Below are 14,424 nucleotides of genomic sequence, written 5' to 3'. Positions count from 1 at the left end.
CAGTCTCCAGACCTTAATCCCATAGAAAATCTGTGGAGGGAGCTGAACGTTCGAGTTGCCAAACGTCAGCCTCGAAACCTTAATGACTTGGAGAAGATCTGCAAAGAGGAGTGGGACAAAAGCCCTTCTGAGATGTGTGCAAACCTGGTGGCCAACTACAAGAAACGTCTGACCTCTGTGATTGCCAACAAGGGTTTTGCCACCAAGTACTAAGTCATGTTTTGCAGAGGGGTCAAATATTTATTTCCCTCATTAAAATGCAAATAATTTTATAAAATTTTTGACATGCATTTTTCTGGATTTTTTTGTTTGTTATTCTGTCTCTCACTGTTCATATAAACTTACCATTAAAATTATAGACTGATCATTTCTTTGTAAGTGGGCAAACGTACAAAATCAGCAGGGGATCAAATACTTATTTCGCCCACTGTAGGCTGTGTGTTCTGTTTTTAAATATATGTTGTTCTGTCCTTGAGCAGTTCTTGTCTATACATTTTCTGTAATATGTCATGTTTCATGTTTTGTGTGGACCCCATGAAAAATAGCTGCTGCTTTCGCTACAGCTAATTGTGATCCTAATAAAAAAACTAAAATACCTCTGAGCAAGATTTAGCCTCTCTCGCATGAGTGTAACCGATGTGAAATGGCTAGTTAGTTAGCGGTGGTGCGTGCTAATAGCGTTTCAATCAGGGACGTCACTAGCTCTGAGACCTGAAGTGGTTGTTCCCCTTGCGTTGCAAGGGCCGCAGCTTTTGTGGTGCGATGGGTAACGATGCTTTGTGGGGTGTCAGTGGTTAATGTGTGCAGAGGGTCCCTGGTTCGAGCCCAGGTTGGGTCGAGGAGAAGTGCGGAAGCTTTCACAGACAGAAACCTTTCAAATATGTTCACAAATGGCCAGAGTAAACTATACACCATCTTTGGCCCCATCTGCCCCCTATCCTGTGAAGCCTCAAAGCATGCATGAGGATTTACATACATGCAGCCTAGTAATTTGTTCTAAATTCAGTCTGTATTAACATTCAAATTCCCATTTAATGTGTGTTTCATGCTGGTTGAGACAGTCTAAATTTAGACTCACTCCACACATTTAGATTTCACATTCACATTGTTCTCAGCAGTGATTAGTGAACAATGACTATTATACAAGTCTTTCATAACAATGTGTTATGCCTGTGTTTCTAGAAATAAGACAAGTCAAATATGTTCATAAATGTGTCGAGTTTTGTTGTGTCAACCATATGCCCACCCGTGATGATTTCAGTGCCCCTGGGAGAGACACTTCAGGTCAAGAAACCCCGTTGGTAAGGTTAAAATTTAAGAGCAGTAATAACAGGAGAAAAACAAACAACACCGTTGGGAAAATTGATTATTGTCCCTGTATTGGCGATGGCATATGCAAACAATGCATCATAACGTCTGAAAAGAACTAGTATGCACGTATCGATCTATTAAGAAGTGTTGCAATATCGACGAATTTTTAGTGTTTTTTTTTATTGTCCCCGTCGCCATATTGGAAAACCCTTCAACTCAGTGACATCATAACGCGTGTTTCTTCCGTCCGACGCTGTGTGGACTTGTTTCAACTGAATGTGAACTGCTAGGAGACAAAGCGACGAAGTAAATCCCCCTCTGGATCAATCAAATGGGTCGTATTTAACTGTTTAGTAACAGAAAGCCAGTGAATTATACACTAAGATTTCAAGGTATGTATACTATCTTGGTCTGTGATTTCTAGGGGTTATTTTTGTTAAAATAACGTCGTGATTAATGTGCTGGGCTGATTCGGTTGGTCTGTGGTTCTTCTGTTCCATTACCAGGGAAGGATCTGGTTCTGTCTCACCAGATAGGTTATGCCCAGTATGGCCTAGCTAGCTGGCACGACCAGGTTCCGTACTGTATCGGACACTGTTGCCAGTTAATACACAGGCGGCTTCATATATGTAGTTGAAAGGATAGTCGGTTTGTGGTTTCCGATTTCTGTTTTAGAAACCTATATTGTGTGTGCATGTTTTTTGTGTAGCTAACCAGCTAACCTCAGACACTGGCATTGCTATTAACTTGGCTGGCTAGCTAAGGTTAGCACTTAGCATTAACTCAATGGGCTCCAAATTATGAGTTGAGTGAAATAACTACTATTTTAAAGCAAATCAATGTGTCACACCTTAATCCTGGATGTTGGTCGTTAGCTAACTCTAGCCGGAAAAGTACTAGCCATCCAACTAACGCTGTATCAGGAAATAAGGCTCCTGTAGCTAGCTAGCTGTCAAGCTAACTAGTTAGCTGTCACGCTAACTAGCTCATTAGCAGTTGGATAACGTTCTAGTTAGAAAAAGCAGTATGATACTACTCTAGTTGTTTTGTCTAGATTCCAGACATAATTATGATCCGATCGGATTATGTCTGTGGTTGCTGCAGTCTTGGTGAAACATAACATTCGTTGTGGTTTGCTGGTACGTTAGCTGGCTGACTGGCTGCATGCATGAATAACGATTAATTCCCCATTTGTCTCTTGTTCTGGGTTAGTTAGTTAGTTAGTTAAAGAACACTCCTCAATATCCCTGTGTAAATAAGCAGTTTAATTTATAGGCAAATTAAAGACATTGTTGCTAATAAAAGGTTTACTTTCTGTGGCAACCATGAAACCGGTTATTAATTTGATACCCAATAACAATGTGTTGTGTATTGTGTTCTAGGCTATTTTTCATTCATAAATTGGGAAATTATACTCCCATGATTTAATTACATTATATTATCAACATACCTACATTGAATATTGATAACATGTCACCAATGAATGTTAGACTATACATTTTGTCATACATTAGGCTTAAAGGATCCCAAAATGTGTCATTGCTGGAAGCAACATTGAAACCAATTGAATATACATGTTTTGGGTGGGATACCACCTAAACAATGGTAGGCTAGTATCACTCTGGACCTCGAAGCCAGTTGCACTGTATTTTTTGTTGTTGTTCCTCTCTAATCAGGGACTGATTTAGACCTGGGACACCAGATGGGTGCAATTAATTATCAGGTAGAACTCTGCACTGTCATACTGCTAAGCATGGCTAATATAACCTAAAACATCTGTTTTAGGGGTAATGTGAGGACCTTTGGATTGCAGCCTGACATGCTATAAACAGTTTCTAGTCTGTCAACTTGTTATTATCTGCTATTTGCTGAAATATCAAATGTTTTATTGAATTTCTCTCTCATTCCAGATCCTACTATAAAAGGTGGAAACTTCTCTTGACATGTTCGTAAATAGAGAAAATGGACTACAAGCTTGCTCCTGATCTGGACAAAGACTGAAACGTTGGTGTGAGAAATGCTCACACACTCATGAACTTTTGGCAAGCTGCGTTAGATAAGAACATTTGATTTTCTCCCAGAACTTTGGTCGGCTAACATGGACGGAGAGGAAGACCTCTCTCTTAAGAGTGAAGATGTAGTAGACTCAGAAACTAATGGCATAGAAAACAAGAAAAGAGAGGCAAAAGGAACATGTCTAAAAATTGAGGGGCAAGATGGCTACGTGTTTAAATCATACAGCATCACCCCCCATGACACTGCAGACGCAAAAACCTTTTGTCCGTCTAAAACACGGGCTAAAGATTCTTCCCCCGTGGCTTCTATTCACGAGGAGGAACCAGACAATTTATCTATTTCTCAGGTTGATGGACAATTAACAATTAATGAGTCTGTCAATGAAGCGGATGAGGCATGTGATAAAGAAGACTCTCTTAGGCCTACTTCTCCAGCCATTTCAAACAAAATCCTAAATCTAAACACTGAGGTCAAGATAGAAAATGGCACATCTGAACATAATAATGAGGAAGAGGAGGATCCAAACAGTATGACGGGGACCCAAGAGGATGAAAGGTTATCGTATGATAGTTCTGTAGGCCCCTTTGTTACTAGAGATGATACAGATGACAATACAGATGATTACAGTAGTATGCTTAGTGGGTACACAAGCACTCTTTATGATGTTGCAATGGATGCTGTCACTCAAAGCCTATTGTCATCCATGAGAAGTCCCACTAACGCTAATCCCAGGAAGAAATCCCCTGCCTGGAACCATTTCTGCATATCTCCACGCGATAGTACCAAAGCAATCTGTATGTACTGTATGAAAGAGTTCAGTCGAGGTAAGAACGAGAAGGACCTCAGTACAAGTTGTTTAATGAGGCACGTACGAAGGGCTCACCCCACTGTGCTTTTACAAGATGGTGACCTCTCCTCAAATACTCTGACTGCTTCAGTTGCCTCATCTGTAATACCCCCCTCAAATTCATCAAATAACGGAAGCCTGGCAGCTAGCATTACTACTCCTGCCTCACGAAACAACTCTTCACCGTCCACCTCTTCAGCAGAGGGCTCTGACATATCATCCAAAGAAGTGTTACCAAAACTCGAAAAGGGTGCCAAAAACGACACTGGCATAGTCTCATCCTCACATTCCAACAACAACCACGAAGAAGTGATGGATGGAGGTGGGTGTGAGCGCCTCGCTGCAACTCCCAAAAACTCAAGTTCTCGTAGAAGATCAGCTGTGTGGAAGCATTTCTACCTGTCCCCTGCTGACAGTTCCAAAGCAGTATGCATACACTGCATGAATGAATTTAGCAGGGGTAAAAATGGAAAGGACCTGGGCACAAGCTGTCTGATTCGCCATATGTGGAGAGCCCACAGAGAAATTGTCATTGAAGAAAATGGACAGGGCTCGAACATCCCACCACCATATACAAACCCATCAACTCTATTGTCTCGCTCTCAGCTGCATCAGGACTCAGTAGTGGAGATTAAAAAAGAATCCCCTTTCGCTCCATCCTCCCCAGAAACAATATCTGACGAACTGCCCCATAACAAAGATGAAAGCATGGATGTGAAGGAGGAGTCTGATACAATAAACCAATCAGAACAGGATTCCTCCCTCAATCTCTGCTTTGGACTTAGAGATGAGGATGTTCCTTTACCTCCCTCACTGTGTGATCTGTCTCTAGAGGGCTCAGGCCTGAAAGAGGATCCGGCGAGTTCAATTTTCCAACAAAATAAAAAAATCATGAAACGTGTGAAATCCGAAGTGTGGCACCATTTCATTGTCTCTCCAGTGGATCAGCTTAAAGCCCTCTGCCGATACTGCCCCTGTGTCATAAGCCGGGGGAAACGGGGAGACTTCGGAACCAGCTGTTTGATGAGGCATCTAATGAGAAGGCACCCTGATGTCCTCAAAAACCAAAAAAGCACAAATGATAAGGACTCCTCACCTCATCCCTACGCTACTCTCTCTGCTGCTGAGGCTGTTCCAGCCAAACTGACTAACAGCCCTGCCAAAGAGAAAAAGCCACATAACTCTGTATTCAGTAAAAAGACATCAAAGTTGTGGAATCATTTTTCTATTTCCCCTTCTGATCCCACTAAGGTGGTTTGTTTGCACTGTAGCCGCACAATAAGTCGGGGCAAAAAGACAACAAACCTCGGTACTAGTTGTTTATTCAGGCACATGCAGAGATTTCATGGAAATGTTCTTGAAAGTAACAGTACTATCTCAGGTGATGTGCCGTCTGCTGAAATTCACGTTAAACACGAACTCATGGACACTTCTTCTGTGTATGACGAAAACTGTGAAAGATTTGATGAATACCACCCGGTTGCCAAAATAATCACCAAACTCGTTGCCGAAATGCTTGCACTGGATCTTCAGCCATCAGCCTTAGTAGAGAACACTGGTTTGAACCGATTACTGGAGTATCTTCAACCCCAATATTCTCTACCCTCCTCTTCGTATTTCACCAGCACTGCCATACCAGACATGTATGAGAGGGTGAAGGAGGTTGTTCTCACACACCTGAAAGAGGCTGAGAGTGGTATTGTCCATTTTACAACAAGCATCTGGGTCACTAGCCAGACTCGGGAATTTCTGACTCTTACTGCCCACTGGGTTTCATACGAATCATGTGTTAGACCTCAGGGTGAGGACTTTCACTGCTCCGCTCTCCTCAGTGTGTCACAGATAGACTGTGACCATGACACGCTCAATATACAGAAGCAGCTCGAATACTTCTGGGACACCTGGATCAGCTCCTTAGGGCTGAAGAAAGGATTCACTGTAACCGACAACAATGCTATTGCAAACGTCCTGGAGGACAATGACCATGTCATCGTGCAGTGCTTTGGTCACACCATAGATCTAATTGTGAATGAAGCCATAAAGAGTCAGAGGATGGTCCAGAACCTTCTAAGCAACGCTCGGAAGATCTGCGAACGCGTGTATCGCTCAGACAAAGCAAAGGAGAAGTTGGCAGAACTGCAGAAGGTTTACCAGCTACCTGAAAATTGCCTCATCCAGGATGTTCCCTCAAAATGGAGGACATCCTTCTTCATGCTTGAACGTCTGGTGGAACAAAAGAAAGCGGTTGACGGGATGTCAGTAGAGTGCAACTTCAGGGAAATGATCAGTTGCGACCAGTGGGAAGTGATGCAGTCGGTATGCAATGCGTTGAAGCCCTTCGAAGTGGCCTGCAGGGAGATGAGCAATCGCACTGCTACTTTGGGTCAAGTCATACCACTGATCCACATCCTCAACCGGAAGATAGACATGCTCTTTGACGAGACGATGGGCATCGACAACATGCTCAAGTCTCTGAAGGAAGCGATGGTGAGCAGGATGTCGTCGACCCTACACGACCCCAGGTACACTTGGGCGACAATGCTGGACCCGCGGTACAAGACTTCCTTGTTCACAGAGGAAGAGGCGGAGCAATGCAAACAAGACCTCATCAGTGAACTTCAGGTGTCCCTTTCTACCTCAATTGAGATAAAGCCTTCACTATCCAACGGATGTGGTGGAGAGGTCCCAGTTTCATCAAGCGGTTCTCCCTCAAACAAGGACAACCTCTGGGCGCTCATGGATGACATCAGACACAAGATAAAACAGGAGGACAAGCCAAAATCATCAGAGCTGGCAGTGCTGGAATACTTGGAGGAGGACATACTTGATCAAAGCTGTGATCCACTAGACTATTGGAACCTGAAGAAGTTACTATGGCCTGACCTTGCCAAGGTCGCTGTCCGCTACGTGGGCTGCCCTCCCAGCATTGTCCCAGCAGAGATTCTGTTCAGCACAGCCAGTGTGAACTGCGCTCTGAATCAGCCCATGCCATTACTAGAAAACATGGAGGGGCTTCTCTTTCTGAAGGTCAACCTACCCTTAATTTATTATCAGCACTGATTTAAAACCATTGCTTATGAGGCTCCTTAGCAAGGTCCAATTCATAGAACTGTGAAATGACAGGGTAACTTTTTAGATTCAGGGGCAACTAAAGGAGAATAAACAATACACTGAGCTTCATTTTCAAAACATGAGCGCATTTGGAATTGTTAATGAAGTTATTCTTAATTGCATTTTGTGTACTACTGTCAACACTTTAGAACTTGCATCAGTCAGAGACTCAGTGAAAAGTGTCAGGGAGGGAGGGGTGCATTTAGCGGTAGGGGTTGTGAATATTTGTTCGTGTCTTAATTTTGTTTGTCTTCTCTCTCCTTGTGCCTTATCCAAAACTAATTCAGGTCAAAATGCTGTAAATACTTTGATGCGCAAATCAAGTCTTTCAATTTAAATGGCTTAAAATATTAGAAAAAAGATGCTGTTTTTTTTTTTCTTCTTCTAAATGAACACATTGCCCAAAAATAAATGCTGTGACTGAAAGATGTTAAGTGTGTTATTTATTTAATTATGAATGTGGCTCATGGTACTGTCGATTTAGAAATTGCTTTTTTTAACTTGCTTAAATATTTTAATATTATGCAAGATTGCTGTATTTTTTTCAGAAGCAATTTGTTTGATATGTCTTTAGCACAATGACATTTATTTTCAAGGGATTAAATTATGGGTTGTCAAGTAAAATGTACTGTACATTTGTTATAATGATTGTTGAACTTAATTTCATAAATGTGGAAGCATTCAGACTGGAACCATGCAAATTGTGGTCATTTGTAAATAAAAGGTTTCTTATGTAATCCTTTTGTTCCTGTTTTTTTTTTTTTTTCTGCTTTGTGTACAAAAATTGCCATGTTTGATAGGGGACACTAGCAAAATGTTTGGCAACAGAAAATGTTCTTACTAGAAATGTTAAGGCACTACCTGCCAGTTTCACTTAGTGTGATGTCAGGGTCATGTTTAGTAGGGAAAACACACATGGAGAAACAGTCACCAGGGAATGTCTATTTGCAACATTTAAATGTAACTTTTCTGAAAAGTGGTCTCAAAGCATGTAATATTGCCTCAAGTGGCACAAGTACTTCCTTGTAAGTCAACAAGCATTTCCTCTTCAGTTTTATTCCAAAGCTCATGAGCTGTTTTGTTCATATAGGAAACTATAAATACATACAAAACATTAAATGGAGAACTAGCATAATGAGTTCTTTGAACTTATTTCAGATAAAAAGAAATGCACTGTTTTGAAGGATGGCAGTTATTGAACTGACCACTTCGTTTGGAGGAAGTGTTAGACATTAAACCAGTTACCTGGTTTGGTGGAGTAAAATTGGAGGATATGGAACATTTTCAGTTGAAGTAATGAAAGAGCTGTATACACTTTGCATGTGAATGGAGATCTAAGCTGGCCTAGACACTTCTTTTTTTTTTTTATATGTAAATGACAAAGCAGGTGATCCTATCAGTGTATCCTACCAATATCCGGTTCCAACCACCTTATATCCCAAAAGAGTGATTGAAAACAGAACTCAATACACTGCAATTTAGTTTTAGTTATTTACAATTTGGTCATAAGAAAATACTAAATCCTGAAAAACTACATCACTTTCCTCAGTTCAACTTGGATGCTCTGGGTCAGGTACTCTTTCTCGCAACACCAGTTTGTCTCCCAAGTTTATACTGAAGAAAGGAAACCGAAAGGCATTCAAGGTCATGTTGCTGTAACCTTGGATGAAGGCCAAAGGCACGTGGGAGTCTGAGTAGTGCAATGTGGGTGGCATTGGCCTCCATCAGAACATGGGAGTATGTCTTCATATCAGGGTGTACAGGGCCAATGTCTTCTCTCTTGTCATACCTGACAATAGAACACAAAGCTGAATCCTTAGAATGCCTTTAGAAGGTTGGAAACAGTTATATTCCAGAATAGAATACCTAGTCAAACTAACCTCCAGTTTCTGTTCAGTTCTAAGAAATATGACACTCCAGTTTGGGCAGCAAATACATCAATATGAACAGACATCTGAGGAGAAGCAATGGATTACATACAACCTTTAAATCTGTTTTTGCAACCATGACATTTTCCTGTCTGATTTGATAACAGATATGATATAACAAAAAATGTATAACCTCTTACGAAGTGATAGTGGTTAAACACTGATAACAGCGAGTAAATTAATGCTCCCTACTATACTTTTTCCGCAAAAGCTGGTTAAACGCTCGCTCAAAATAAGAAAGGCGTGTAAACAGCCTTGATGTGCATTTACCCTCTACTACATCACTGCTCTTACCTGATGTAGATGGTACTAGTTTATGCAGTACCTGCACCCCCCGGCCTCCAGGGTAGTTGTGATGGGACACGAACAGAGATATGCTGGAGTATGCAGCATTTGTCACCAACTGGCCAAACATGATTAAGGAGCCAAGTTTATACATCCAAGATTTGTGGTAGTTGTTCAGACTGTTGGACCGAGAATTAAAAGGTTTTCAACATTATTATATAATGTGGTTTCTCTGTCCATACTTTTTTAAGGTCCATCACACATGTCCCCTGAAAGACAATTGAACTGTGACTCCAACATCCTGAAGGCCAAAAATGTCAAAATAAGCACTAATCATGTTTTTGCAACATTATTATACTAAATTGACCTCCCTGAACAGACAACAATCATGCCAATAACAGCCTTTTTCTCTTTACATGAAGGAGCAGCCCCGTGCAGCCACTATATTCAGCACAGGGAAGGTGTAGAGGATAAAGCGTAGCTCCTTATGGGGCAGGAAAGAGTAGAGCAGGATAAATCCTATAGTAGGCAGCAGCAGGGTGCGTGTCCGTCTGTCCAGCAGGCCTAAGGGGACGAACAGCACTGCGCAGCCCAGAGCACGGGGCAGAGCAGAGTAGAAATACCACAGAAAGGGGGCGGTTTACTGGGGGAGAAAGTCAAGGAAAGGTAGGAAGTTGTTGTTTTCAGGTCAAAAGTGGGCTCTCCGTGATGAGTGGAAAATTAACCCATTACTTTCATAATATTATCACAAACGTTTATACTAACTCAGAATCGATCAAGGAGAAGCAGGTGTCTAAAGCTGTGTTGAATGATTTAATTAGTTGACTTTATGAACATTGTTATGAGTTTATAACAGGCATTGAGTGAAGTGAAGGATATTCCCCAGTTGGAGCTCTTGTTCAGGATGGTGTTGTACCAGAGTACCTGGCCCTCGGGCCAAATCAGCTTATCCCAGAAGAATGAGTCAATGCCGACAGTCAAAGCTGAAAGAGACAGAAGACAAAATTAGACGTTCATCTAAAAGAGATAATACATTTATAACACTTCTAATCCTGAAAAACTACAGGGTATGTATGCATTTGTTCCAGGAAAGCTACAGCACACCCGACTCATCTAACTACTATAGCTTAGCCAGGTGTGTTAGTGCTGGGCTGGAGCAAAAGCCTGCACACCCTGTAGTTATCCAGAACCAGAATTAGTCTTTATGATAACAGATTTACATAGTGACAGAGCACCTGCAGGAATGGCATAGTAGAGCAGTTGAAGGATCCTTAGCCTTCTGCTCAGTAATGACATGAGCAGCATCAGACCCAGGTAGAGAGACAGTTCTGATCTAAACATGATGATGACGAGAGTAGAGAGACAGAGGAAAGACCCGTACCTCTGCCCCATCCATGCAGTGAACGCCAACAGGACTAGGGAGAAAACATAACAGACCTTTAACTGCACAAGATTACCATCAGAGAAACTGCTGGAAGACTCCTAAAATACACTATATATACAAAAGTATGTGGACGCCCACACACGTTGCTGACGGGTATACAATTGAGCACACAGCCATGCAATCTCCATAGACAAATATTGGCAGTAGAATTTCTCTTACTGAAGAGCTCACTGATTTTAACGTGGTACCGTCATAACATGCCACCTTTCCAACAAGTCAGTTCATCAAATTTCTGCCATGCTAAAGCTACCCCGGTCAACTGTAAATGCTGTTATTGTGAAGTGGAAACATCTAAGAGCAACGAACAGCTCAGCCGCGAAGTGGTAGGCCACACAAGCTCATAGAACGAGACCACCAAGTGCTGAAGCACGTACAAATCATCTGTCCTCACTACCAAGTTCCCAACTGCCTCTGGAGGCAACGCCTGCACAATAACTATTTCTTCAGGAGCTTCATGAAATGGGTTTCCATGGCTGAGCAACCGCACACAAGCCTAAGATCACTACGTACAATGACAAGCGTCGGCTGGAGTGGTGTAAAGCTCGCCGCCATTGGACTCTGGAGCAGTGGAAACGAGTTCTCTGGAGTGATGAATCACGCTTCACCATCTGGCAGTCCGACGGACTAATCTGGGTTTGGCGGATGCCAGGAGAACGCTACCTGCCCCAATGCATAGTGCCAACTGTAAAGTTTGGTGGAGTAGGAATAATGGTCTGGGGCTGTTCTTCATGGTTCTGGCTAGGCCCCTTAGTTCCAGTGAAGGGAAATATTAACACTACAGCATACAAGGACATTCTAGACGATTCTGTGCTTCCAACTTTGTGGCAACAGTTTGGAGAAGGCCCTTTCCTGTTTCAGCATGACAATACCCCTGTGCACAAAGCGAGGTCCATAAAGAAATGGTTTATGAGATCGGTGTGGAAGAACTTGACTGGCCTGCACAGAGAAGAACTTGACTGGCCTGCATAGAGCCCTGACCTCAACCCCATCAAACAATTTGGAATGAATTGGAACACCAACTGCGAGCCAGGCCTAATCACCCAACATCACTAATGCTCTTGTAGCTGAATGGAAGCAAGTCCCCGCAGCAATGTCCCAACATCTAGTGGAAAGTCTTCCCAGAAGAGTGGAGGCTGGTATAGCAGCAAAGGGGGGACCAACTGCTCGACCTCCGACCGCAAGGCACTACATAGGGTAGTCCGTACAGCCCAGTACATCATTGGGGTCAAGCTTCCTGCCATCCAGGACCTCTATACCAGGCGGTGTCAGAGGAAGGCCCTGAAAATTGTCAAAAGACTCCAGCCACCCTAGTCATAGACTGTTATGTCTGCTACCGCACGGTAAGCGGTACCGGAGCGCCAAGTCTAGGTCCAAGAGGCTTCTAAACAGCTTCTACCCCCAAACACAGGAGTGACGGTTGCTGATAATGGGCCTCTGTACGCCTATGTAGATATTCCATTAAAATCAGCCATTTCCAGCTACAATAGTCATTTACAACATTAACAATGTCTACACTGTAATTCTGATCAATTTGATGTTATTTTAATGGACAAAAAATGTTTTGCTTTTCTTTCAAAAACAAGAACATTTTTAAGTGACCCCAAACTTTTGAACGGTAGTGTACTTCACATTGATTTTGGCACAATGATTCTCTACAATGTTCAGTGCTTCTTTTCTCACAGAAATTGAGCAAACAGTGTAGAATTGTAGCCACCAGGAAATGGCAGAGCGATTTTTACATTGGCCACTTGATCCAATATCCACTACATAACAGCTTTCCCATTTTGACAACAGGTGCCACTTTGGCAGGAGAAATCAATAGTCGAATATCACAGCCAATCACAACACTGCGGGTAAGTAATACTGTGAAACACTATCATTCCACTATTAATGCAGATATTATGGACATTATCTGAAATGTAAAATATATATAATTTCCTGTAGCACTTTTAACACATTGGTGGACATTTTTATTATAGATTTTAATTCTACATGAGGCTTGTCTCCAACAGTATTTTGATACACATTTTTTTCAGTATAATTTACGTATATTAGATTTTCATCCAAGATAGTTTTATACTACAATCATGTCTACAATATATCAGTGTCTCTTACCTATTGGCAGTGCAAATACATTGGGGAGGGGTCTCGTGCTGTAGAACATGAGATGGAACTGTGAGGCACAGGTGAGACAAAACAGTCCCGCAACTGTTGACCCAAACTGCCTCCGAACCTCCCTCTGCATGCGCCATAGAGCTAACGTCACACACACTCCCAGGCAACCTCGCACTGGACAGCAAAAAGGTACACATCAATACACTTGAGTAAGTGGACTGATTTGTGAAAGACCTGTCATTATACATATCAAGACGTACTTGATTTAGTTTGTCTGGCACTATGAGTAGTCCCAGTAGTCCCAAAAGTAGTCCCAAAAGTGAAAAATCTATTGGACCCAGGTCTGCTCCATTGCACTGCTGTTTATGTTCTGGGACACTGTAAAGTCCATGGAGAATAAGAACACCTCCTCCCAGCTGCCCACTGCACTGAGGATAGGAAACTCTGTCACCTCCGATAAATCCACTATAATTGAGAATTTCAAGAAGCATTTTTCTACGGCTGGCCATACTTTCCACCTGGCTACCCCTACCGCGGTCAACAGCACTGCACCCCCCACAGCTACTCGCCCAAGCCTTCCCCATTTCTCCTTCTCCCAAATCCAGTCAGCTGATGTTCTGAAAGAGCTGCAAAATCTGGACCCCTACTAATCAGTCGGGCAAGACAATCTGGACCCTTTCTTTCTAAAATTATCTGCCGAAATTGTTGCAACCCCTATTACTAGCCTGTTCAACCTCTCTTTCGTGTCGTCTGAGATTCCAAAAGATTGGAAAGCAGCTGCAGTCATCCCCCTCTTCAAAGGAGGGGACACTCTTGACCCAAACTGCTACAGACCTATATCTATCCTACCCTGCCTTTCTAAGGTCTTCGAAAGCCAAGTCAACAAACAGATTACCGACCATTTCGAATCCCACCGCACCTTCTCCGCTATGCAATCTGGTTTCAGAGCTGGTTATGGGTGCACCTCAGCCACGCTCAAGGTCCTAAACGATATCGTAACCGCCATCGATAAGAAACAATACTTTGCTGCCGTATTCATTGACCTGGCAAAGGCTTTCGACTCTGTCAATCACCACATCCTCATCGGCAGACTCAATAGCCTTGGTTTCTCAAATGATTGCCTCACCTGGTTCACCAACTACTTCTCTGATAGAGTTCAATTTGTCAAATCGGAGGGCCTGTTGTCCGGGCCTCTGGTAGTCTCTATGAGGGTGCCACAGGGTTCAATTCTTGGGCCAACTCTTTTCTCTGTATACATCAATGATGTCGCTCTTGCTGCTGGTGAGTCTCTGATCCACCTTTACGCAGACGACACCATTCTGTATACTTCTGGCCCTTCTTTGGACACTGTGTTAACAACCCTCCAG

General features: G+C 42.6%; 1 protein-coding gene and 1 long non-coding RNA gene across 2 annotated transcripts; one reads left to right on the top strand and one right to left on the bottom strand.

Annotated features, from left to right (window-relative positions):
• Window positions 1-1,339: 1,339 nt before the first annotated feature.
• On the top strand, window positions 1,340-8,022 carry LOC106609107 (zinc finger BED domain-containing protein 4). The gene is made up of 2 exons (XM_014207528.2): window positions 1,340-1,703; window positions 3,222-8,022. The coding sequence occupies exon 2, from the start codon at window positions 3,410-3,412 to the stop codon at window positions 7,232-7,234; it is 3,825 nt and encodes a 1,274-aa protein (XP_014063003.1). The 5' UTR covers window positions 1,340-1,703; window positions 3,222-3,409; the 3' UTR covers window positions 7,235-8,022.
• A 47-nt stretch (window positions 8,023-8,069) lies between these two features.
• LOC106609155 (uncharacterized) lies at window positions 8,070-9,622 on the bottom strand. Its single transcript, XR_006770632.1, has 3 exons — window positions 9,508-9,622; window positions 9,166-9,239; window positions 8,070-9,074 (listed from the first exon to the last, which is right to left on the bottom strand). It is a non-coding gene; the product is annotated as an uncharacterized lncRNA (long non-coding RNA).
• Window positions 9,623-14,424: the final 4,802 nt, after the last annotated feature.

The sequence above is a fragment of the Salmo salar genome, chromosome ssa07, assembly GCF_905237065.1.
Source record: "Salmo salar chromosome ssa07, Ssal_v3.1, whole genome shotgun sequence".
Classification (NCBI taxonomy): Eukaryota; Metazoa; Chordata; class Actinopteri; order Salmoniformes; family Salmonidae; genus Salmo; species Salmo salar.
Note: the sequence above shows the minus strand (reverse complement) of the source record. Positions and strands in the feature narration are given on the sequence as shown.

Coding starts and splice junctions, on each gene's coding strand:
- LOC106609107 (XM_014207528.2), top strand. CDS start 3,410: ATGGACGGAGAGGAAGACCTCTCTCTTAAGAGTGAAGATGTAGTAGAC.